This window comes from Lynx canadensis, chromosome B2, assembly GCF_007474595.2.
Source record: "Lynx canadensis isolate LIC74 chromosome B2, mLynCan4.pri.v2, whole genome shotgun sequence".
Classification (NCBI taxonomy): Eukaryota; Metazoa; Chordata; class Mammalia; order Carnivora; family Felidae; genus Lynx; species Lynx canadensis.
The window spans coordinates 87,952,279-87,979,999 of record NC_044307.1 but is presented as its reverse complement, the minus strand read 5'-3'; the positions used below and the strand labels follow the sequence as shown (position 1 = coordinate 87,979,999).

Here is a 27,721-nt window from a genome sequence, read left to right as displayed (position 1 = left end):
AAAAAAATATATAAAATATGACTACATACGTAAAATGTGGAGCAGGGAGTAAAATTAAAGTTCTTTTAGAATGTGTTCAAACTTGGGGAGCCTGGGTGGCTCAGTCTGTTAAGCATCTGACTTCAGGTCAGGTCATGATCTCACAGTTCATGAGTTCAAGCCCCACATCAAGTTCTGTGCTGACAACTCAGAGCCTGGAGCCTGCTTCGGATTCTGTGTCTCCGTCTCTCTCTGCCCCTTCCCCCATTCACACTCTGTCTCTCTCAAATAAAACAAACGTTAAAAAAAAAAAGAATGTTCAAACTTAAGTGACCATCAACTTAATATAGACTACTGTATACTTTAGATGCTGTATATGAACTTCATGGTAACCAAAACCAAAAACCTAAAACAGATACACAAAAAATAAAAAGAAAGCCAAGCATTACACTAAAGAAAGTCATCAATCACAAGAACAGAGAGAAAGAAATAAAGTAACAGAGGAATTACAAAAACAACTAAAAAACAATAAAATGCAAAATGCATACCTATCAATAATTACTTTGTTTTATTTATTATTATTTTTTTTTTAATTTACATCCAAATTAGTTAGCATATAGTGCAACAATGATTTCAGGAGTAGATGCCTTAATGCCCCTTACCCATTTAGCCCATCCCCCCTCCCACAATCCCTCCAGCCACCCTCAGTTTGTTCTCCATATTTATGAGTCTCTTCTGTTTTGTCCCCCTCCCTGTTTTTATATTATTTTTGTTTCCCTTCCCTTATGTTCATCTGTTTTGTCTCTTAAAGTCCTCATATGAGTGAAGTCATATGATTTTTGTCTTTCTCTGACTAATTTCACTTAGCATAATACCCTCCAGTTCCATCCATGTAGTTGCAAATGGCAGGATTTCATTTTTTTGATGGCCTAGTAATACTCCATTGTATATATATATACCACATCTTCTTTATCCATTCATCCATTGATGGACATTTGGGCTCTTTCCATACTTTGGCTATTGTTGATAGTGCTGCTCTAAACATGGGGATGCATGTGTCCCTTCAAAACAGCACACCTGTATCCTGTGGATAAATGCCTACTAGTGCAATTGCTGGGTCATAGGGTAGTTCTATTTTTAGTTTTTTGAGGAACCTCCATACTGTTTTCCAGAGGGGCTGCACCAGCTTGCATTCCCACCAACAATGCAAAAGAGAACCTTTTTCTCTGCATCCTTGCCAACATCTGTTGTTGCCTGAGTTGTTAATGTTAGCCCTTCTGACAGGTGTAAGGTGGTATCATTGTGGTTTTGATTTGTATTTCCCGGATGATGAGTAATGTTGAGCATTTTTTCATGTGTTGGTTGGATGTCTTCCTTAGACAAGTTTCTATTCATGTCTTTCACCCATTTCTTCACTGGATTATTTTTTGGGTGTTGAGTTTAATAAATTCTTTATAGATTTTGGATACTAACCCTTTATCTGATATGTAATTTGCAAATATCTTCCCCCATTCTGTCGGTTGCCTTTTAGTTTTGCTGATTGTTTCCTTCACTGTGCAGAAGCTTTTTATTTTGATGAGGTCCCAGTAGTTCATTTTTGCTTTTGTTTCCCTTGCCTTCAGAGACGTGTTGAGTAAGAAGTTCCTGTGGCCAAGGTCAAGGAGGTCTTTGCCTGCTATCTCCTGGAGGATTTTGATGGCTTCTGGTCTTACATTTACGTCTTTCATCCATTTTGAGTTTATTTTTGCGTATGGTGTAAGAAAGTGGTTCCAGGTTCACTCTTCTGCATGTCGCTGTCCAGTTTTCCCAGCACCACTTGCTAAAGAGACTGTCTTTATTCCACTGGGTATTCTTTCGTGCTTTGTCAAAGATTAGTTGCCCGTACATTTGTGGGTCCATTCCTGGGTTCTCTATTCTGTTCCATTGATCTGAGTGTCTGTTCTTGTGCCAGTACCATACTGTCTTGATGATTACAGCTTTGTAATACATCTTGAAGTCTGGGATTGTGATGCCTGCAGGTTTGGTTTTCTTTTTCCGAATTGATTTGGATATTCAGGGTCTTTTGTGCTTCCACACAAATTTAAGGATTATTTGTTCTAGCCCTGTGAAGAATGCTGGTGTTACTTTGATAGGGATTATGTTGAATATGTAGATTGCTTTGGGGTTATATCGACATTTTAACAATATTTGTTCTTCCTATCCAGGAGCATAGAATCTTTTCCCATTTCTTTGTGTCTTCTTCAGTTTCTTTCATAAGCTTTCTATAGTTTTCAGTGTATAGGTTTTTCACCTCTTTGGTTAGGTTTACTCCTAGTATTTTATAGTTTTTTCTGCAACTGTAAATGGGATCGATTCCTTGATTTCTCTTTCTGCTGCTTCATTGTTGGTGTATAGGAAGGCAACCGATTTCTGTGCATTGATTTCAGATCCTGCAACTTTGCTGAATTCATGAATCAGTTCTAGCAGTTCTTTGGTGGAATCTTTGGGTTTTCTATATAGAGTATCATGTCATCTGCGAAGAGTGAAAGTTTGACCTCCTCCTGGCCAATTTGGATGCCTTTTATTTCTTTGTGTTGTCTGATTGCAGAGGCTAAGGCTTCCAATACTATGTTGAATAACGGTGCGAGAGTGGACATCCCTGTCTTGTTCCTGACGTTAGGGGGAAAGCTCTCAGTTTTTCCCCATTGAGGATGATATTAGCATTGGGTCGTTCATATATGACTTTTATGATCTCAACGCATGACCCTTTTATCCCTACTTTCTTGAGGGTTTTTATCAAGAAAGGATGGTGTATTTTGTCGAATGTTTTCTCAGCACCTTCAATAATTAAATGTAAATGGTCTATACATTTCAAAGGACATAGAGTGATACAATTGATTTAAAAAAAAAAAAGACTCATCTATGTGCTGCCAATAAGAAACTCACTTTAAACCTAAAGATACATACAGCCTGAAAATGAAGGAAAAAGATATTCCAGGCAAATAGAAAAGAAAAGAAACAGGAAGTAATAGTTACATTAGATAAAACTGACTTTAAAACAAAGACTATAACAAGACAAGCAAGAGAATTACATAATGATAAAGAGACTCAAACAAATAGATATAACAATTTTAATTCTCTTTGCAGCCAATATTTAAGCACCTAAATGAATAAATTAAATATTAATTATTAATAAATTATAACATTATAGATTAAATTTATAATTATATAAATTAAATAATTAAATATTAACATAAATGGAGAAATTGACATCATAAAATAATAGTAGGGGACTTTAACTTCCCATTTACAGCAATGGGTAGACCATCCAGACAGAAAATCAATAAGGAAACAGTATCTTTGAATGATCCATTAGACAGATATATACAAAACATCCTATCCCAGACCAACAGAATGCAGATACTTGTTAAGTGCTCATGGAACATTCTCCAGGATCGATCACATGTTAGGTCACAAAACAGTCTCAGTATTTTTAAGAATACCAAAGTCATATCAGTCTTCTTTTCTGACCACAACAGTAAGAAACTAGAAATTAATTACAAGAAAAGCATAAATACATCGAGGCTAACCAACATGCAACTACACAACCTATGGATCAATGAGGAAATCAAAGAGGAGGCTCGACAGGAAGATGGCGGCGTAGGAGGACGCTGGGCTCACCGCGCGTCCTGCTGATCACTTAGATTCCACCTACACCTGCCTAAATAACCCAGAAAACCGCCAGAGGATTAGCAGAATGGAGTCACCGGACCCAAGTGCAGACGAGAGGCCCACGGAAGAGGGTAGGAAGGGCGGCGAGGCGGTGCGCGCTCCACGGACTGGCGGGAGGGAGCCGGGGCGGAGGGGCGGCTCGCCAGCCAAGCAGAGCCCCCGAGTCCGGCTTGCAAAAGCGGAGGGGCCTGACGGACTGTGTTCCAACAGCAAGCGCGACTTAGCGTCTGGGAGGTCATAAGTTAACAGCTCTGCTCGGAAAGCGGGAAGGCTGGAGGACAAAGGGAGGGTAAGCTGCGGAGCCCCCGGACGACAGAGCTCAGTTTGGCGGGGAACAAAGGCGCCCGCCAGCGCCATCTCCCCCGCCCATCCCCCAGCCAAAATCCCAAAGGGAACCGGTTCCGGCCAGGGAAATTGCTCACTCCGCGCAAACACCCAACTCTGTGCTTCTGCGGAGCCAAACCTCCGGCAGCGGATCTGACTCCCTCCCGCTGCCACAGGGCCCCTCCTGAAGTGGATCACCTAAGGAGAAGCGAGCTAAGCCTGCCCCCCCTGCCGCCGTGCACCTTGCCTTCCCACCCCAGCTAATACGCCAGATCCCCAGCACCACAAGCCTGGCAGTGTGCAAGTAGCCCAGACGGGCCACGCCACCCCACAGTGAATCCCGCCCCTAGGAGAGGGGAAGAGAAGGCACACACCAGTCTGACTGTGGCCCCAGCGGTGGGCTGGGGGCAGACATCAGGACTGACTGCGGCCCCGCCCACCAACTCCAGTTATACACCACAGCACAGGGGAAGTGCCCTGCAGGTCCTCACCACACCAGGGACTATCCAAAATGACCAAGCGGAAGAATTCCCCTCAGAAGAATCTCCAGGAAATAACAACAGCTAATGAGCTGATCAAAAAGGATTTAAATAATATAACAGAAAGTGAATTTAGAATAATAGTCATAAAATTAATCGCTGGGCTGGAAAACAGTATACAGGACAGCAGAGAATCTCTTGCTACAGAGATCAAGGGACTAAGGAACAGTCACGAGGAGCTGAAAAACGCTTTAAAGGAAATGCAAAACAAAATGCAAACCACCACGGCTCGGATGGAAGAGGCAGAGGAGAGAATAGGTGAACTAGAAGATAAAGTTATGGAAAAAGAGGAAGCTGAGAAAAAGAGAGATAAAAAAATCCAGGAGTATGAGGGGAAAATTAGAGAACTAAGTGATACACTAAAAAGAAATAATATACGCATAATTGGTATCCCAGAGGAGGAAGAGAGAGGGAAAGGTGCTGAAGGGGTACTTGAAGAAATAATAGCTGAGAACTTCCCTGAACTGGGGAAGGAAAAAGGCATTGAAATCCAAGAGGCACAGAGAACTCCCTTCAGACGTAACTTGAATCGATCTTCTGCACGACATATCATAGTGAAACTGGCAAAATACAAGGATAAAGAGAAAATTCTGAAAGCAGCAAGGGGTAAACGTGCCCTCACATATAAAGGGAGACCTATAAGACTCGTGACTGATCTCTCTTTTGAAACTTGGCAGGCCAGAAAGAATTGGCACGAGATTTTCAGGGTGCTAGACAGAAAAAATATGCAGCCGAGAATCCTTTATCCAGCAAGTCTGTCATTTAGAATAGAAGGAGAGATAAAGGTCTTCCCAAACAAACAAAAACTGAAGGAATTTGTCACCACTAAACCAGCCCTACAAGAGATCCTAAGGGGGACCCTGTGAGACAAAGTACCAGAGACATCACTACAAGCATAAAACATACAGACATCACAATGACTCTAAACCCGTATCTTTCTATAATAACACTGAATGTAAATGGATTAAATGCGCCAACCAAAAGACATAGGGTATCACAATGGATAAAAAAACAAGACTCATCTATTTGCTGCCTACAAGAGACTCATTTTAGACCTGAGGACACCTTTAGATTCAGAGTGAGGGGACGGAGAACTATTTATCATGCTACTGGAAGCCAAAAGAAAGCTGGAGTAGCCATACTTATATCAGACAAACTAGACTTTAAATTAAAGGCTGTAACAAGAGATGAAGAAGGACATTATATAATAGTTACAGGGTCTATCCATCAGGAAGAGCTAACAATTATAAATGTCTATGCGCCGAATACTGGAGCCCCCAAATATATAAAACAATTACTCATAAACATAAGCAACCTTATTGACAAGAATGTGGTAATTGCTGAGGACTTTAACACCCCACTTACAGAAATGGATAGATCATCTAGACACACGGTCAATAAAGAAACAAGGGCCCTGAATGAGACATTGGATCAGATGGACTTGACAGATCTATTTAGAACTCTGCATCCCAAAGCAACAGAATATACTTTCTTCTCGAGTGCACATGGAACATTCTCCAAGATAGATCATATACTGGGTCACAAAACAGCCCTTCATAAGTTTACAAGAATTGAAATTATACCATGCATACTTTCAGACCACAATGCTATGAAGCTTTAAATCAACCATAGGAAAAAGTCTGGAAAACCTCCAAAAGCATGGAGGTTAAAGAACACCCTACTAACGAATGAGTGGGTCAACCAGGCAATTAGAGAAGAAATCAAAAAATATATGGAAACAAACGAAAATGAAAATACAACAATCCAAACGCTTTGGGACGCAGCGAAGGCAGTCCTGAGAGGAAAATACATTGCAATCCAGGCCTATCTCAAGAAACAAGAAAAATCCCAAATACAAAATCTAACAGCACACCTAAAGGAAATAGAAGCAGAACAGCAAAGGCAGCCTAAACCCAGCAGAAGAAGAGAAATAGTAAAGATCAGAGCAGAAATAAACAATATAGAATCTAAAAAAACTGTAGAGCAGATCAACGAAACCAAGAGTTGGTTTTTTGAAAAAATAAACAAAATTGACAAACCTCTAGCCAGGCTTCTCAAAAAGAAAAGGGAGATGACCCAAATAGATAAAATCATGAATGAAAATGGAATTATTACAACCAATCCCTCAGAGATACAAGCAATTATCAGGGAATACTATGAAAAATTATATGCCAACAAACTGGACAACCTGGAAGAAATGGACAAATTCTTGAACACCCACACTCTTCCAAAACTCAATCAGGAGGAAATAGAAAGCTTGAACAGACCCATAACCAGCGAAGAAATTGAATCGGTTATCAAAAATCTCCCAACAAATAAGAGTCCAGGACCAGATGGCTTCCCAGGGGAGTTCTACCAGACATTTAAAGCAGAGATAATACGTATCCTTCTCAAGCTATTCCAAGAAATAGAAAGGGAAGGAAAACTTCCAGACTCATTCTATGAAGCCAGTATTACTTTGATTCCTAAACCAGACAGAGACCCAGTAAAAAAAGAGAACTACAGGCCAATATCCCTGATGAATATGGATGCAAAAATTCTCAATAAGATACTAGCAAATCGAATTCAACAGCATATAAAAAGAATTATTCACCATGATCAAGTGGGATTCATTCCTGGGATGCAGGGCTGGTTCAACATTCGCAAATCAATCAACGTGATACATCACATTAACAAAAAAAAAGAGAAGAACCATATGATCCTGTCAATCGATGCAGAAAAGGCCTTTGACAAAATCCAGCACCCTTTCTTAATAAAAACCCTTGAGAAAGTCGGGATAGAAGGAACATACTTAAAGATCATAAAAGCCATTTATGAAAAGCCCACAGCTAACATCATCCTCAACGGGGAAAAACTGAGAGCTTTTTCCCTGAGATCAGGAACACGACAGGGATGCCCACTCTCACCACTGTTGTTTAACATAGTGCTGGAAGTTCTAGCATCAGCAATCAGACAACAAAAGGAAATCAAAGGCATCAAAATTGGCAAAGATGAAGTCAAGCTTTCGCTTTTTGCAGATGACATGATATTATACATGGAAAATCCGATAGACTCCACCAAAAGTCTGCTAGAACTGATACATGAATTCAGCAAAGTTGCAGGATACAAAATCAATGTACAGAAATCAGTTGCATTCTTATACACTAACAATGAAGCAACAGAAAGACAAATAAAGAAACTGATCCCATTCACAATTGCACCAAGAAGCATAAAATACCTAGGAATAAATCTAACCAAAGATGTAAAGGATCTGTATGCTGAAAACTATAGAAAGCTTATGAAGGTAATTGAAGAAGATTTAAAGAAATGGAAAGACATTCCCTGCTCATGGATTGGAAAAATAAATATTGTCAAAATGTCAATACTACCCAAAGCTATCTACACATTCAATGCAATCCCAATCAAAATTGCACCAGCATTCTTCTCGAAACTAGAACAAGCAATCCTAAAATTCATATGGAACCACAAAAGGCGCCGAATAGCCAAAGGAATTTTGAAGAAGAAGACCAAAGCAGGAGGCATCACAATCCCAGACTTTAGCCTCTACTACAAAGCTGTCATCATCAAGACAGCATGGTATTGGCACAAAAACAGACACACAGACCAATGGAATAGAATAGAAACCCCAGAACTAGACCCACAAACGTATGGCCAACTCATCTTTGACAAAGCAGGAAAGAACATCCAATGGAAAAAAGACAGCCTCTTTAACAAATGGTGCCGGGAGAACTGGACAGCAACATGCAGAAGGTTGAAACTAGACCACTTTCTCATACCATTCACAAAAATAAACTCAAAATGGATAAAGGACCTAAATGTGAGACAGGAAACCATCAAAACCTTAGAGGAGAAAGCAGGAAAAGACCTCTCTGACCTCAGCCGTAGCAATCTCTTACTCGACACATCCCCAAAGGCAAGGGAATTAAAAGCAAAAGTGAATTACTGGGACCTTATGAAGATAAAAAGCTTCTGCACAGCAAAGGAAACAACCAACAAAACTAAAAGGCAACCAACGGAATGGGAAAAGATATTTGCAAGTGACATATCGGACAAAGGGCTAGTATCTAAAATCTATAAAGAGCTCACCAAACTCCACACCCGAAAAACAAATAACCCAGTGAAGAAATGGGCAGAAAACATGAATAGACACTTCTCTAAAGAAGACATCCAGATGGCCAACAGGCACATGAAAAGATGTTCAGCGTCGCTCCTTATCAGGGAAATACAAATCAAAACCATACTCAGGTATCACCTCACGCCAGTCAGAGTGGCCAAAATGAACAAATCAGGAGACTATAGATGCTGGAGAGGATGTGGAGAAACGGGAACCCTCTTGCACTGTTGGTGGGAATGCAAATTGGTGCAGCCGCTCTGGAAAGCAGTGTGGAGGTTCCTCAGAAAATTAAAAATAGACCTACCCTATGACCCAGCAATAGCACTGCTAGGAATTTATCCAAGGGATACAGGAGTACTGATGCATAGGGGCACTTGTACCCCAATGTCCATAGCAGCACTGTCAACAATAGCCAAATTATGGAAAGAGCCTAAATGTCCATCAACTGATGAATGGATAAAGAAATTGTGGTATATATACACAATGGAATACTATGTGGCAATGAGAAAAAATGAAATATGGCCTTTTGTAGCAACGTGGATGGAACTGGAGAGTGTAATGCTAAGTGAAATAAGCCATACAGAGAAAGACAGATACCATATGGTTTCACTCTTATGTGGATCCTGAGAAACTTAACAGGAACCCATGGGGGAGGGGAAGGAAAAAAAAAAAAAAAGAGGTTAGAGTGGGAGAGAGCCAAAGCATAAGAGACTGTTAAAAACTGAGAACAAACTGAGGGTTGATGGGGGGTGGGAGGGAGGGGAGGGTGGGTGATGGGTATTGAGGAGGGCACCTTTTGGGATGAGCACTGGGTGTTGTATGGAAACCAATTTGTCAATAAATTTCATATATATATATATATATATAAAAAAAGGAAATCAAAGAGGAAATGAAAAAAAAAATACACGGGGACAAATGAAAATAAAAACACAACAGTCAAAAATCTTTGGGACACTGGGACACAGGGGCACCTCAGTGGCTCAGTGGGTTAAGTGTCCATCCTTTTCTTGGTTTCAGTTCAGGTCATGATCTCAGAGTTTGTGGGATCGGGCCCCACGTTGGGCTCTGCACTGACAACACAGAGCCTGCTTGAGATTCTCTCTCTCCCACTCTCTCTGCCCCTGCACCACTCACACTCTCTCTCACTCTCAAACAAACTTAAAAAAAATCTTTGAGACACAGCTAAATCAGTTCTAAGAGGGAAATTTATAGCAATACAGGGATACTTCAAGAACAAGAAATATCTGTGATAAACAATCTAACCTTACACCTAAAAGAAATAGAAAAAGAAAAGTGAACAAAACCAATGTTAGTAGAAGGAGGGAATAACAGGTCAGAGCAGAAATAAATGAAATAGAGACTAAAAATACATATATGAAAGATCAATGAAGAGCTAGTTCTTGAACAGAAAACAAAATTGATAGCCCTTTAGCCAGACTCATCAAGAAAAAAGGAGAGGACAGAAAGAGTGTCAGAAACAAAGGAGAAATAACAACTGACACCACAGAAATACAAAGGATTATAAGAAACTACTATGAAAAGTTATATGCCAACAAATTGGACAACCTAGAAGAAACAGTAAATTTCTAGTAACATATACTCTTACAAAACTGAATCAGGAAGAAACAGAAAATATGAACAGACCAATTACTAGTAATGAAATCTAATCAGTAATGAAAAAAGTTCCAGCAAACTGAAGTCCAGAAACAGATGGGTTCACAAGTGAATTCTACCAACTAAGTTAATACTTATTCTCCTCAAACTATTCTAAAAAATAGAAGAGGAAGGAAGACTTCCAAATATATTCTGTAAGGCCAGCATTGCCCTGATACCAAAACTAGACAAAGATACCACAAGGAAAGAAAGCTACAGGCCAATATCCATAATGAACACAGATAAAAAAAATTTTTTTTAAGGAATTTTACTAGTTTATTTATTTATTTTTAGAGGGAGAGAGAGAGAGAGAGAGAACAGGTTGTGGAACAGCAGAGAGAAGGAGAGTCAGAATCCCAAGCAGACCCCTTGCCATCAGCACAGAGCCCACTGTGGGGCTTGAACCCACAATTTGTGACATCATGACCTGAGCCAAGATCAAGAGTAACACACTTAACTGACTGCACTACCCAGATGCCCACAGATACAAAAATTCTCAACAAAAGATGGGCAAACTGAATTCAACAACAATAAAAAAAAAATGATTCATCACAATCAAGAGGAATTTATTCAGGGGATGCATGAATGATTCAATATTCACAAATCAGTCAGCGTGACATACCACATTAACAAAGGATAAAAATCCTGTTAAAATTTTTTTTTAAAAAAGGGGCGCCTGGGTGGCTCAGTCAGTTGAGTGTCCGACTTCGGCTCAGGTCATGATCTCGCGCTCCGTGAGTTCGAGCCCCACGTCTGGCTCTGTGCTGACAGCTCAGAGCCTGGAGCCTGCTTCGGATTCTGTGTCTCCCTCTCTCTCTGGCCCTCCCCCCATTCATGCTCTGTCTCTCTCTGTCTCAAAAATAAATAAATGTTAAAAAAAAAACCAAAGGATAAAAATCATATGATCATCTCAATAGATGCAGAACAAGCATTTGACAAAATTCACCATCCATTCAAGACAAAATGTCTCAACAAAGTGGGTTTAGGGAGAACACACCTCAATATAGTAGAAACCAGATATTACAAACCCACAGCTAACATCATACTCAGTAGGGAAAAATAGAGCTTTTTCTCTAGATCAGAATCAAAACAAGGATATCTACTCTTGCCCCTGGTATTCAATAAAGTAATGGAAGTCCTAGCCACAGCAATTAGAAAACAATAAATAAAAAGCATCCAAGTTGGTAAGGAAGATGTAAAGCTGTCACTAATTGCAGATGACATGATACTATACATAGAAAACTCTAAAGGCTCCACCAAAAAACTATTAAAACTGATGAATGAATTCAGTAGGGTCACAGAATACAAAATTAACATATATAAATGTGTTGCATTGCTATACACTAATAACAAAGTAGCAGAATGGAAATTAAGCAGACAATTCCAAATGCATCAAAAGGAATACGTAGGAATAAATAATTAGGTGAAAGACCTGTACTCTGAAAACTATAAGATAGTAATGAGAGAAATTGAAAACAACACAAACAAATGGAAAGATATACCATGTTAATGCCTGAATATCATTAAAATGTCTATACTATCCAAAGAAATCTACATATTCAATGCAATCCTATTAAAAAAACCAACAGCATTTTGGGGCACCTCGCTAGCTAGGTCAGTTGAGCAGACATCTACTCTTGATTTTGGCGCAGGTCATGATCCCAGGGTCATGGGATGAAACCCTGCATTGGGCTCCATGCTTAGCATATTAAGATTCTTTCTTCCATTGCCCCTTTCCCTTACTCGTACTCTAAAATTAAAACAAACAAACAAAAACAGTATTTTTCATAGAACTAGAGAAATAATACTAAAATTTGTATGGAATCACAAAAGACCCAGAATAACAAAAGCAAACTTATGAAAGAAGAACAAAACTGGAGATATCACAATCCCACATTTCAAGATAGACTATAAAGCTATCCTAATCAAAACAGTATGGGACTGCTACAAAAATAGACATAGATCAATGCATCAGGATGAGAGAAGCCAGAAATAAACCCACACTCGTAAGATCAATTAATCTATAACAAAGGAGGCAAAAGTACACATGGAGAAAAGTTTCTTCAGTAAATAGTTTTGGGAAAACTGGACAGCTACATGTAAAAGAATGAAACTGGACCACTTTCTTACATCACACATAAGAAATACACTCAAAATGCATTAAAGATCTAAATGTGAGACCCAAAATCATAAAACTCCTAGAAGAAAACATATGCAGTAATCTCTTAGGCATTGGTCTTAGCCACATATTTTTATGTATGTTTTCTCAGGCAAGGGAAACAAAAGCAAAAATAAACTATTGAGCTGTAACAAAATAAAAAGCTTTTGCACAGTGAAAGAAACCATCAACAAAATGTAAAGGCAACCAACTTAATGGGAAAATATATTTGCAAATGATATATCCAATAAGGGGTTAATCTCCAAAATATATAAGGAATTTATACAACTCAACACCAAAAAAAATTTTTTTGATTAAAAAATGGGTAGAGAACCTGGATAGACAGTTTTCCAAAAAAGACATTACAGATGGTCAACAGACATATGAAAAGATGCTCAACATCGCTTATCAAAGAAACACAAGTCAAAATCACAATGAAATATCACCTCACACCAGTGATAATGGCTAGTATCAAAAAGTCAAGAAATAATGAGTGTTGACAAGGATGTGGAGAAAAGGGAATCCTTATGCACTACTAGTGGGAATGTAAGTTGGTGCAAACACTATGGAAACTGTATGGAGATTCCTCAAAAATTTTTAAATAGAAATGCCATATGATTCAATAATTCCACTACTGGCTATTTACCCAAAGAATACAAAAACACAAATTCGAAAAGTTACCCCTATGTTTACTGCAGCATTATTTATAATAATAGCCAAGATATGGAAGCAACCCAAGTGTCCACTAATTAATAAAGTAATAAAGAAAATATATATACAATGGAATATCACTCAATCATAAAAAAATAAGACCTTGCCATTTGTGACAACATGGATGGACCTAGAGAATATTATGCTAAATGAAGTAAGTCAGCAGAGAAAGATATATACCATATGATTTCACTTATATGTGGAATCTAAAAAAACAAAACAAATATATAAAACAGAAAGAGACCCATATATACAAAGAACAAATTAGTGGTTTCCAGAGAGAAGGTGGGTGTGTGAGCTGGGCAAAATGGATAATGGGGAGCGGGACATACAGGCTTCCAGTTATGGAATGAATAAGGCATGAGAATAAAAGGCACAGCATAGGGAATAGTCAATGGTATTGTAATAGCATTGCATGGTGATACATGTTAGTTAACACTGGTGGTGAGCGTAGCATAATGTATAGAACTGTTGAATCACTAGGCTATACACCTGAAGCTAATGTAACATTGTGTCTCATGTATAGTTCAATAAAAAAGAAACTTATAAGATAAATAAATCTTGGGGATATAATGTACAGCATGGTAACTACAATTACCCATACTGTATTGAATATTTGAAAGTGGCTAGGAGAGTAGATTTTAAAAGTTCTCCTCACAAACAGAAAACTCTTGTAACTATGTGAGGTTATGAATGTTAACTAAATTTATTTTGGTGATTATTTATCAATATATACATATACAACATTTTTACATACCTTGAACTAATACATTTAATGTTAATATTTCAATAAACTACAAACAACACTATCTCCTAACTATTCAATCCAGAACTCATATCCATTAGGACCAGCTTGCTTATTATGTTGTCATATTTATGCTACCCCTGCTGACATAGATATACTTAATAGAAGTATGTTAAATACCCTGACAAACCTCTGGCAAGACAAATCAAGAGAAGAGGAAAAATAAAAATCAATATTATGAATATAATGGGGGATATAACTAAGCAGTAACAAAACAACTAGTCACTAACAATTTTGAAAACTTAGACAACATGGAAAAGTTTCTTGAGAAAATATATATACCTTATGAGATGGGACTGTAGAAAAAATTAAAATCTTGGATAGTCCTGCAACCATTAAAGATAACAAAGCAGTGTTTAAAAACATTCCCCCAAGAGTGAGGTTAGATAATAAGAGTAGTTCTAAGGATATAGATTTTTCTGGATATTAAGAGAAAAATCGGGCCTAATACATGTCAATAACATCAGAGAACATGTAAAACAGGAAAACAATAGTAACAATTATAAAAAATAAAATAATAAAACCTTAAATATGTATATCAGCAAAAGCTATTGCTTTTCTGAAAAGCTCAGGGGGCAATTTGCCTCCCCTGGGCTGCTCACGTGCTGATGTGCCAGGGCTGTTCTCTGGGGAAGAGGCTATCTCCATAAGACTAACCATAAACCACCACTGCTCACAACTTCTGCCAGGAAGGAAGAACACCTTAGTAGGGGGAATTGATTGAAATGAACAAATTGCAATACAGAAAATAAAGCAACTGAGTGGAAAGGAGGCATTTGTAAAGTTTTGGGAGTGTGAAAGTACTATTACCAAAGATTTCGAGATTTTCTTGGTTTAGGAGAAAAAGAAAGGTATCCCACTTTCCCCATTTTCAGGATATATTATGCAGTAAAACCTTGGCTTGCAGGCCTAATTCATTCTGGAACCATGGTCATAATCCAAAGCACTCATATATCAAAGTGAATTTCAAGAACCATTGGCTCAACTGTGATCATGTGACATTCGGCGTCACATACTACTTGTATTGCAAGACATCACTCATTTATGAAGTTAAAATTAGAAATGTTTCCTCATCTTGCATGACACTCACAACCCAAGGTTTTACTGTATATATTTTCAAAGCTCCTCCCCACCTCTACTTTCAGTAGGGCTCAGTAATTTATTAGACATCATTTTTAGGAAGCAGGATGAAGTTTAGTGACTGAACTAGCTACACAAAGGGAGCTCAAACCTCTTTCTAGGAGTAAATATCTCTTTCTTCAGTAGCAGCACTGCAAAAAGTAACCTCACTGAACCACCTGAACAAACTTCAAAAGGAACTTCAACCACTCACCTGGATACAAGCCAGAGGCTCATTTGTCCAAATCGAATATCCACCAACTAAATATATTCTCTCATTATGGACAGCAACTCCAGATTCATTTTGGCCTAAAGTAAATTGAATGAAAAGAAAAAATAAATCCATTTTCCTTACATGTCTTAATTAACCCTTTTGCCACTGAGGGATACAATTTCCCCCTGTGGCACACTTGTATGCTCCACAGGATTTTCGCAGCAACTAATCACTGCCTCCCAGTACTCAGAGGGAAGAATTAACCACTCCTTCACAGAGAATGAATCTGTGTCAGGTCAGAACCAAGCCAAAACACGTACTAGCCAGCCAGGTTAGTAAATACAGCATTAAATGCAGCAATAATAAGCAATAACAAAATAAGAGTTCTATACTATGTTGTATGCCATTAACTTACAGTGGTGGAAATAAGGTATATTTTCGAAATGCAAAATACCTCTTGTACCTACAAATGCTTTAAGGCAAGTGCTTACATTTGTAAAGTAACAGCTGCAACCCCAAGAAGCCAATAAAACAGAGCCATGCCCCCACTGTCCCCCAAATGAAGACAAATGACAGAAAAGATTGATAAAGTTACTACCCTCTTTTTTTTTTTTAACATACTCAACAGTTTTAAGACTATATTAAAGTTCCCGATCTGGGACCAGCTGGGGTAGTCCCAAGATACTGACACGCCAAAATGATGAAAGGTTCCTCCCCCACTTAAAAAAGAAGACAGAATAACTCACTACCACATATTCTTCCCTGGAGGCTATCAGAGAGTGAGATAGTCTCTTTTTATTGATGGGCTGACACATGACTGACTGTGGTAATAAATAAGCTGGATCCTATGGCAGACAGAATCGCAGATCCAGGGACCGAGGGGCTGAGGTACTACTATAGCAACTCAGAGAGAGTGAAGTCCTTGTAGGTGGGCCCCAAAGATCATTTTCACAAAAACAAGAGCTCCACGCAAGGCATATAACCCTTTCACATTGGCACTCAGTGTTGCCTCCCCAGCCGTAGCCATGAGTGGTTGAGCATCCACTCGGCATATTAAGATGTCCTCAGGTGTCAGTCCAGACCACCATTTTGGGCTTGTGATTTTCCTATTATTAGAGCAGCCTGGGAAAGACCTGATCCCCTTGGAGGTTTATAATACGAGCCAACAAGGGAAAGAAGGTTTTCAACTCCGTAAAAAAACGTCAGGGGTAAGTTGTTCACAGCTTACCTTTTATTCCCTTTTGAGATGAGGGTCCATACCTAGCGTTACTCTTGATAATGCTTGAAGGGGTATGTGGCCAGAAATACCACCAAACCCCTAGGCACAGAACTGCTCTAAGATTCCATTGTTAGAAGAATATAGCCAGAAACTGTATGTGACAGTAACAAATAATGAAGACTCTACTCCTGAACTCAAATAAAAGAGGACCAAAAGTGAAAAGGAAAAAAAAATCGCTTCTGTAAAGAGTTTTTAATTCTCTGGTTCCTCCTAACGATCAAAGTTCCTCTGTGAATACTTATTGACGAGAAAGGACGTGACATACCTCTCTCAGCCAAGTGAGAAGATGCACATAGGTAAGAGAGGCCCTGAGAAACTAGCTCAGCCACCTAATTGAGTGAAAGTTTGTGAGATAAATAATGGGGTACCTTTCTGGTTAATAAAAGCAAGGTGTTCTGCCACCATGCACTTGATATTTAGAGATGCGCTGAAGACGTAAAAGAAAACAAGTGTGGCAATTTCTTGAATCTCTGCTTCTCCTGATTTACTTAGTCAAAGGTACTTGCCAGTCAACAGGTTGAAATTACAACGCGTCCACTGGTCGGTGTCTATGTTGTAAGAATCTATATGCCGCACAAGGATCCGGTCATTATTGTAGTCCAGGTCATTGCCTCCAAGAACATAAAGTTTTCTTTGAACAGCAGCCATGGAATGGTAGACCCTTCTCTGCAGCATAGGGCTGCGGCTTATCCATTTATTCTGGGGGAGGGAAAAAAAAAAGAAAGAAAGAAAGAAATTCAGGTGGATTCTGTTAACAGGCGACCTCCATGGCAGAAACAGCAGCGCCTCATTAGTAGCCAGGACTCTAATGTGTGTCAATCGCATTCTATTTGACTGTTGCTTACAGATTGAAAGGTAGGAGTGTCTTACCTGAGAGCAAGTGTGGATGAACCATGTATGCCAATTTTATTTTGCAACTTACATAAGGCATTTCCTCCCGCTGCATTTTATAGGTTGCATTTTATAGGGCATTTTTCATTTTATAACGGGAGCCCATGGAAGTTTTCCTGATGGTTTCTCACCCAAATGAGAAAACTTACACAAATTGTAGAAGAGTGAAAGCACCTGGCTAGGTATAATGATTAAGAAAACAGGTGCTTGGGGCACCTGAGAGGCTCAGCTGGTTAAGTGTCCGACTCTTGATTTTGGGTCAGGTCATGATCTCAGAGTTCGTTGACCTTGGGCTCTGTGCTGATGGTGTGGAACATGCCTGGGATTTTCTCTCTCTCCCTCTCTCTCTCCCCACCCCCACACATACTGTCAATCTCTTGCTCTCAAAAATAAATAAATAAAACATTAAAAAAAAAAAGAAAGAAAACAGGCTCTGGATCCAGAATGCCTAAGTTTGTAACCTTTGTGTGACACCAAGCAATTTACTTAACCTCACTGTGCCTGTTTCCTTGTCTTTATCAACGTTTTGGTTTTTTTTTTTTTTAATTTTTATTTTTGGGACAGAGAGAGACAGAGCATGAACAGGGGAGGGGCAGAGAGAGAGGGAGACACAGAATCGGAAACAGGCTCCAGGCTCCGAGCCATCAGCCCAGAGCCTGACGCGGGGCTCGAACTCACGGACCGCGAGATCGTGACCTGGCTGAAGTCGGACGCTTAACCGACTGCGCCACCCAGGCGCCCCTTCCTTGTCTTTAAAGTGGGGGGAATCGGGGCGCCTGGGTGGCGCAGTCGGCTAAGCGTCCGACTTCAGCCAGGTCACGATCTCGCGGTCCGTGAGTTCGAGCCCCGCGTCAGGCTCTGGGCTGATGGCTCGGAGCCTGGAGCCTGTTTCCGATTCTGTGTCTCCCTCTCTCTCTGCCCCTCCCCTGTTCATGCTCTGTCTCTCTCTGTCCCAAAAAAATAAATAAAAAACGTTGAAAAAAAAAATTTTAAAAAATAAAGTGGGGGGAATCATACCTTACCTGACAAGCTTGTTGTGAGAATTAAATTAGTTAATACTCATGAAACATTTAGAAGAGTGTTGTCACACTTTTAAAAAATTATTGTGATAATAATCCTTGGCCACTCAAGGCCTCTACATAAGCTAGGGTTAGGGTGACTTTGCTGTTCTGTCCAAAATTAAACTTCCAAGATCAATGGAAGAGCTAAGATCTTGTTTCACAACAAAGTTCCACGTGGCCTTTGTATTAGTCCCTTTAACATATTTATAATTAAATCTTCTACCAAACTGGGGAAAGTTATTTCTTGGCACATGTTTGTTTGTTTTGGTAGAAAGCCAAGTTTTATACAACTTCAAGAATAGTGAAACCTCAACTATTTGGTCCTGGGTCATGCTAGTAATGGGAAAGACATGATCAACTCCTCTTAAATATGGCTCCTTTCAAAAATCTAATGTAAACTGCAAAATTAGATGAAAATCAAATACGACCTTAATTTTAAATCTCAACCAAGTAATGAACACGTAAGCAAACCTAACCATTTCCTTTCTACATGAACACTAACCTACAGGAAGAACCTGGATTCCTTTTTTCCAAGAAAAATTTGGATTTTGACTAGAAAAATCATATGATGCTTTGAATACTTAGAATTTCACCAGTTTACAAAGCTATAAAGGGATAAGCAAAAAAAAAAATTATATAAATATTGGTCCATTCACTAAGACCTATCTACCAGGTCATTTCTAATTTCTCTTTTAAAGATATACTTCAAAAAGAATGGTTTGTACAGTTTGCAAGGCTTGCATTTACTTGCTTCCCCTTTTTAAACATGTCCTAAAAATCTCCTTCCAATCAAATGTCATCTTTAATAAAGTAGCCAAACCTTTCTATCAGATGTTCTGTGAAGAAATATCTTCAATACACTTCACATGAGTGGACTTAACTCAAAACTCTGATGATGCTTTCCTCAGGTCCTTTCTATGAGGCAACCTATTCCACTATTAGGAATCAACGTGTGCATTAGTAGTCCGGTCCCCTGCCACAGGACTGTGGACGCCATCTGGTTTATAAAGCCTGCCTGCATCCCCTGATTATATCTTTAGCTTCCTTCACTGCCGTGCCTGCCAGGTGAGCCGCCAACCTCTGCAAAGGCAAAGAAACAGAGAGGCCTAGTGGGGTCATTCCTAATAAGCTAGCGTGTGAATACTAATCAGTGGTGGGGAAGCAGAGGTCACCCCAGCCTGCCTGTTGGCAGGTAGCGATGTGCTCTGTGGCAGATGGCAGGCATTATCGACTCTCCACAAAGGCCTAGAAGAGAAATAAGCACCAGGGCTGAATGATAGAGTTATTGAGATTCTGAGCAAGATGCAAGCAGATGTGATGTTTGCCAGTACCCACCGTAAACAATATGCCAGCAGAATTTTTAAAAAGAGTGTGTGTATACAAACATGAAACAGAACTCATTTGAGAAATGTTAACACCTTCTTCCTGTTTAACCACGTGTGCACCGAACTCAAGCAACTGCAATTAATGATCCCTCTTGAGACATCTGGCCCATGGACATGTGGTCTCTGAAATCTACAGCTTCTAATGACATCAGGAAACACACTTGCAAAGAGAGAAATACCTTTGTTACATTCAGAATCAAATAATGTTGAAATAAAAAGATACCAAGCTGACTGAGGTCATTCAGGATGCACATTTGGTGGCCAATCCTGACCCAGGCTGCCAAAGCTAACCTGTCATTTCATGTTCCGTTATCTCCGGCTGATGAATGTTAAATCCCACGTTCGAATCATTTTGGAATACTGTCATAATCATGAAAAATATTTACATTACCAAAATCACAGACATGGTGAAATTCCGAAAACATTTGCTAAGGCCACAGCGATTTTGGTAGAAGGGAAAGAGAGTAAAAATAGTTCTTCTTTTGGGGACAAAAAAACCACTGAGTGTGTATGATAAGTGGACAGAAGAAGGGACAGACACCATCAAAATGCTTCCAGTTCAGGCACCATTTGTTAGATGAAATACATACACTTTTTTCAGATACTTCTACTTCAGACTTGTCCTAGACACTGCTCTAGGACATTCTGGCTATACGGAGTTAAATAAAAGTTATTATATTAGTTGGGAGTAATGAAACAATAAGTATGTTCCCCTCTTGGAAGGACACGCTTTCTAAAAGGACATAGCAACAGGACAATCAAAATCCTTTCTTTGGATGCCTCTGAATATGAACAGTCACTTGAGATAATGGAACTAAAGGGCATTAACTCATCAACATATTTACCCTTCTTTCTACATTATGCAAAACTCTGAAAGAGTTAAGCATTGTGTATAGCATAAAACTAAAGGAGCTGAAATTTTGTGTGGAAAAAAAAAAAGCAACGGAAAGGCAGTTTATCCAGATGCTTCCGTTTCTCTATACAAGTTTAAGATGCACGTGTGTGTACAGACTTGGCATTTCAACTACTAATTACTGTGGAAATCTTTTAAAATTCATTTTAATTAAGGTAATGAGTTTTTCTTATATGATTCTTACCTGGTTAGGTTCATATACCATTAGTCTGTTCTGATATTGTGCTGTGTTAGTTACTCCACCTGTAATGGATTAACATGTGTTAGAGCTTTCATGAATACGAAATAGGATATTCCAACATAAGAATGAGATACAATTAAAGGAAAATTAGCTACTGCTGAGGATCTGTTTGTATACCCTCGTGGTGAACCCATGACATAATTAAGAAGCTTATTGTTGAAGCAGTTTCATTTTCAAGAAACATTTTAGAAGCAATCCAGTTGAGAGCAAGCAACAAGTATGCTGAGATTACCAAGAGGCTCCAATTCTGACAAGCTGCTCTGCATGGCCAGAATGAGGGGCAAAGTATAGCAGGGAGTGGGAATGAACATAGCACACATAGACAAATCTCTATACAATTTATGCCCAGGACAGAATTACATGGAAAGTTCTTGTCCTTTGGCAATTTTAAAGCTCTAACCTTCTGTATACTAACACACTAATGTCTTGATATCTCTTTGGAAGAACCATATCTAAGAAAAGGCATTACTTATCAAAAGAATTCTAAAGCCAAAGCTGTCCAAAAGAATATGATGAGAGCCACCAATGTGAATCACAGATGTAATTTTAAGTTTTCCAGTAGCCACGTTAACAACTAAAAAGAGGGGCACCTGGGTGGCTCAGTCAGTTAAGCTTGGTTTCAGCTCAGGTCATGATCTCATGGTTCATGGGATCAAGCCCCATGTCAGGCTCTGTGCTGACAGCATGAAGCCTGCTTGGGATTCTCTCTCTCTCCCTCTCTCTCTGCCCCTAACTCACTCACACATGCAAGTGTGTGTGCACACTCTCCCCCTCTCAAAATAAATAAACCTTAAAAAAAAAGAAATAGTGAAAGTAAACTTAATATAAATTTTATTTAACTCAACACAGCCAAAATATTATCATTTCAACGTGAAATTGATATAAAACTTATGGAGGTATTTTACGTTCCTTTTGTTCAAACTTTCTTCAAAACCCAATGTATATTTAACACAGCACTTTTCAATCCAGATTAGCCACATTTCAAGTGCTCGCTAAGCCACATATGACTAAGAGCACTGTGTGTAGTTGTTGTTAGCAACTTTTCTAGAGCCTTCTTGACATGGGCTTAGATCCAAAAGACTCAGGACCTTTTGATTAGTCAAGAACCACTAAACGATCATCACCTTTCTAACAAAGTTTCTCTTATCCGTCCTCATATTTTCATGTTTGTGATGTACACCGATCCCCATAAAACCCAGAAACTACTGATTCTACTTTAGTTTTTACTATCAAATTGAAAAACTAAAAAAAAAAAAACATAGATCATCACTATATAAAAATAATACTAGGAGATATTAAATGTTAAGTAGTAAAATAACAAGACTATGAGAACTGCCCTCCCCCAAAAAAATCTCTTCAGAGATTTTTGCCTTTATACAGAGTTCTGGATGCTGGTATAAAATGAATAACATTTTAATAAGTAGCACATAGAAGCAGCTAATTTTGCAATAAAGATATAAAACTCACCCACACTACAAATGTTTCCTATTGAAAATTTTTAAGTCAAAAAGTATGTACTGTTACAATAATGAACAAAACAGTGTTAACATTTTTCTCAGTATGACTCAACTTTACACAGGTTTCTTTCTGTCTCTTAGGCCCCAGACATCCCTCTTCTTAGAGCTCTTACTTTAGAAAACCTGTAAATTCTTTCTCTGCCTCCTTGAGATATAAGTCATTTAAGAAGCTTCTTGCAAGTTTTACAACCCAGGAAGATCTTCCTCCCAGACCTAGGAGCCATCCCATTGAAATGTAATCATCAAGGAAGTAAATGTCCCTATCTCCCAGTTTCTATGGAGGGTAGGAGCGTCATGTTGATGGGTGCCAATCAGAAAGCAAGAATGGCCCAATCACTGAGAAAAACATTTACAAAATCAGGGGTAACTGAATGGGCTCATTATATCACATAGATCAACCTTCCTCCAAAACTCCTTCAGTACTTTTCTACTAGCTCACACCAGTGCTTAAAAACCCTCTTGCCTCTTGTTCTTCAGAGGAGTTGATTTCAGACTGCATTCTGGTCTCCCTCCCCTATTGCAATATTGTCTTGGACAAAGTCTTCCTTATCTGCTTAACTTTGTCCAGTATAATTTTTGCTTTGACAGTTCAAATACCTTGAATAGGTCACTACCATCAACTTCATGGCCAGGAGTCAAATCAACCAGAATCCAGAGTATTAGTGCACAATCCTCAGCTGAGCTGGAACAATCCATCAATACTAATGGATCCATAAAGGGAAGGGAACATGTTCAGGCCAATCATTACTCTCTCGTTCACCCCCAATAAGGAGATTATATCTTTCATATAATTGACCATGGCTTTTATTAACTGGAGGGCTTTTTTTAAATATATTCTCTCTGAAGCTTACAACTACTTTTAAGATCAATGAAAGCTTTATCTGCAGGAACAGAGAAACGAGCTTCCTGCCCTCAAAGAAAGTCTTCTCTGCATTTCTTAAAGAATGTCTCATCTTAAAATAAAACCATAGGAAAAGAAAATACACTTAAGAAAGCTGGGGCTGAAATGCCTACACAGTCAAAATGTTTGTCCAAATAAATACAGAGGCCTGATTGCTTTCTTCCCAACCTTCCTTTTCTTATCTGATTAAAAATTGAATGTCCAATAATTCTTTCTCAGCATAACTACACAAGAATAATCAAATCTATTGAGTGAGACCTCACAAGTCTTCAGGGTTAAAATGATTGCCAAGTGCTTTTGATCTGGGCCATAACCACCAGATTAATGTCCAGCTCGCCTATAATCATTTCTCCAAATGAGAGGGAGCAGAGGGCAAAGCTCCCACCCATTATTTCAAAACTTTGACGGTTTTTCTCCTTGTTTTAGAAATATGGGACAGAATTAATATCTACTGCAGTAAACTATCTGTTTATGACACTATTTGAAAATATTTACACTACTATATGTATCAGAGTCTTCCCATTATAGATTAAATGTACAACCAATGGATTAGAATGTAGCTATTACATCCTTTCTCCTAAGCCAGGCATACAATTTATCTTCATGCTCTTCAGAATTATTATTTACTCTCTTTTACAGATGCATTCGTAATATTTTTTTCCCTTAATCTGCACGTGGTAATTAGATTCCTTACCCTTACATACAAATTTTCACTCACATGACAATGTTTAAAAATGAGATACTGGGTTACTAGGTGGAAGTAAACATAAAATTCCTAGTTAGTTATTTGGTTGATTATTTCTGGAATGCTAAACCACGGGAGGTGCCTAAAAAACCCAGTGTTGTAACTTTTGCCAAGTCAGGATTGCAAGGGAAAACCTTAGAAATTGGTCCTATTGTTTCCCTTCTTTGAAATAATTTCCAAATGATCACATAAATAAAAACCAGTTCTTCTCAGTACAAAAAATAAATTTTAAAAAAGCATCCAAGTTCGCAGCCCACACGGCTTTAGCAGTGTTATGTGCACAGCTTATCATTACATTCTCTTCACATAACACTCTTCACTTTTAGATTAATCTGTTGAAATGAGATGCTAAGGATTTGCATACAGATTTGACTATACAAAAATAGATATGGAATTAATAACAGTCTCTATATGTTTTAATTTCTCCTAGACTGGAGTACCCTTGCCTGCAGCAGTATTCCTGGCTTTGAAAGTCATCAAGCTGATTTGCCTGCTCTGGGTTATGATGCCACATGCTGCTATACTGTCCCCTGCAATCAAAGCACTTGCAAAGATAGATTCTATGCCTCCCTCTATCGAGTACATTTTATAGATTGGCAGTTTTGATCTCCCTCCCCCACCCCAGGGGGGGATAATCTGCATCTTAACAGCTTTCTATAGATACATTTGTCATTAAATATGCCATCTCGTATCAGCATCCATTTTTAAAGCCAAGTTTTCCCTAACTTTGAAGTGCCACAGTCGAAGTTAAGACTTTTCAGCCAAAATTGAAAATGAACAGCCCTGTCTCATACTTTTGAACTGTGACTTAAAGATATACTGCAGGTTCCCCCAAAGTCAAATAAGTCTTTAAAAACTGCCAGAAGGAATGAAAAGTTACCACCATGCTACCAGCAATGAGAAATGCTTTCTATCATCAAGACAAGAGTAAAGCATTTTTCTTAAGCTTCCCTGTTCGGCTCCTCACAAAACGTTGTGACAAATGGATGAATGCATACCAGAGAAAGGATGACAGGTGACTGCCAAACAAGCAACTTTTGCCTCCACTGCTGGAATTCACTGACTCCCAAACTCATTGCGCTCAAAAGCAAGAACTGGTCAAGACTAACAATGTCTACAGAATAGTGTGTTTAGAAAAACAGCTCTTAGTATGCATTGGTCAGGATAGGTCAAGTCTGGTGGCTCTGCTATTTTTTTTTTTTCAAGGACAGAAAATACATCTGTTGATATAGAGTCCTATACTACACACTTCAGCAGAAACCTATGGTACATAATACAGCACTGGTACCCTTCCGGGGACAGAGCAGACAGAACGGTACCCTTACTAGGACAGAGCGGGATGCAAAGAACTGAATGTGTCCATGCTGTCAGGAAAGACACTCCAGGCTGGAATTCTGCCAGCCGACTGAGGATTGTGGAAAACCATCTAAGTTCTCTGCTACTCTCCCGGAGGCCTGAAGTGCCCAGCTTTATGCTAGACTAGCGGGTTAGTTTCCGGACAGGATGTGGCATCAACCCCACAGAGGTTCCTTTATGACTCTATCCTTGGGGGGAGGATTTAACACAACCAGGCTCAGGTTCCTCATATGCAAACTAGAGATGACGATCTCTGTCTTACAGGTTTGGTATAGTCTTACAGAGTGCATGGTATACAGGCAATCCACAGAGGAAGTTTACTATAGCACTGTAGTCATTTATTTATGGAAATTTCTTATCTTTTCCATAAAAAAGTACAAACGAGTATATATGGAATACTGAAAAAATAACGAAGTATAGAATATTGAATTAATAGATAAATGAATTTTGTAGTCTGAAACAGATTTCTTATTTTTGTTCCAATTACTAGAATTACTGGCTGGTTTATAAGGTACCAAAGGCTTTTTCCTTTAATGGTAAAGCTTCTCCTCCATATGTTTGCTCTAATTCTCAAAAAACTAAAACTTCACACTTATAGTCTAATTATCAAAGGAATGATTGGCATTAGTGTGAGTTCATATTAGTCATTTTTTAAATAGAACCAAACTCATTACTAGTCCCTAAAAATAGGGACACCATGGGTATATTTATGATAAATAATATTTACATTAAGAACACTTTCTTATTATCTATTTTTTCACATTAGACTGTCCATATTTTTAGTGTTTATAATGCTACCTGAACAATTAAAGCCAAGAATATTTCTACTAAATTAGCATCTTGAATAGGAGCACACTTAATCCATGCATTAAATTAAAACTATTATCCTTATTATTTCTGTCACACTTGAAGAAACCACACAAATGGATAGGTAATGAATAGACTCAAAATCTGTAAAGGAAGTCTCAAATTTACAAAATATCTATAAAGGGTTGGGGCACTTGAAAATACAAATTATATTTATGTCACCTAGAGTGAACAGATATAAACTTATGACCCAAAACATGTAAGTAATGCACCATGTATTATTTAAAATAAATGAAATAATAAATGAAGGGTAATATCTACCACAGTGCAGATGTTAGCTGCCCTTCAGAATATCAATAATATTGTCTCTAACTCCCAATTACTCATTCTATAGATTGCTGTAATCCTGCCTCCAAAGATTTCTGCATGGTCCAAGCAGGGTTAAGCTCTCAAGGTCACCTCTACCAGTCTCTGGTGTCCTGGCTTGCTATGTTCTTGTTGGATCTTTTTTTTTTTTAATGTTTTTTTTTAATGTTTATTTATTTTTGAGAGACAGAGATACAGAGCGCGAGTGAGGAAGGGGGAGAGAGGGAGACAACAGAATCAGAAGCAGGCTCCAGGATCTGAGCTGTCAGCATAGAGCCCAACATGGGGATCGAACTCACAAGCTATGAGATCATGACCTGAGCCAAAGCTGGACGCTCAACCAACTGAGCCACCCAGGTGTGCCTCTTGTTGGATCTTTTATCCCTGTCCTGCCATCAACCAGATTCTTCAGCCATTGCCCATTTCCATGATGTAGCTTTAACCTTCTTCTCTCCTCTTGGGAACAAAGAAAATGACATATTTCCCATATTCTTAGGTAAGTAATTCAGCTCACTCTTTATTCTACCTTTTTTTTAATGTTTATTTTTGAGAGAGAGAGAGAGAGGAGGGGCACAGAGAGAGGGGCACAGGAGAGGGGCACAGAGGATCTGAAGTGGGTTCTATGCTGAAAGCAGAGAGCCCCTATACGGGGCTCAAACCCACAAAACACGAGATCGGGACCTGAGCCGAAGTTGGACACTTAACCCATGAGAGCCACTTAGGCTCCCCTTTACGCTACCCTTTTTTAGATCCATCTAGACAGACACAAATGGATCGCCTAAACAAAGGCTGTTCTCTCCACAAGAAGGTAGACGTTATGTGGCTCAAGTCTTGTGCCCTGAGAAAAGTGGTCAATTAAACAATTAAAAATAATCAAATCATTGTTGATCTAAACAAATATCTGGGTATGATGATTTTTCAGTGTATCTTTT

At 38.8% G+C, this 27,721-nt stretch overlaps 1 protein-coding gene across 2 annotated transcripts in view; it reads right to left on the bottom strand.

Annotated features, from left to right (window-relative positions):
• The window catches only part of KLHL32 (kelch like family member 32), a 202,231-nt gene that overhangs the window by 24,803 nt on the left and 149,707 nt on the right, over positions 1 to 27,721 (bottom strand). For both annotated transcript variants that reach the window (XM_032593222.1, XM_032593223.1), the window contains exons 7-9: positions 21,041 to 21,099; positions 17,113 to 17,305; positions 15,328 to 15,422 (exon numbers count right to left, since the gene is read on the bottom strand). In XM_032593222.1, the coding sequence (XP_032449113.1) occupies positions 15,328 to 15,422; positions 17,113 to 17,305; positions 21,041 to 21,099 (347 nt within the window). The remainder of the gene's footprint in view (positions 1 to 15,327; positions 15,423 to 17,112; positions 17,306 to 21,040; positions 21,100 to 27,721) is intronic.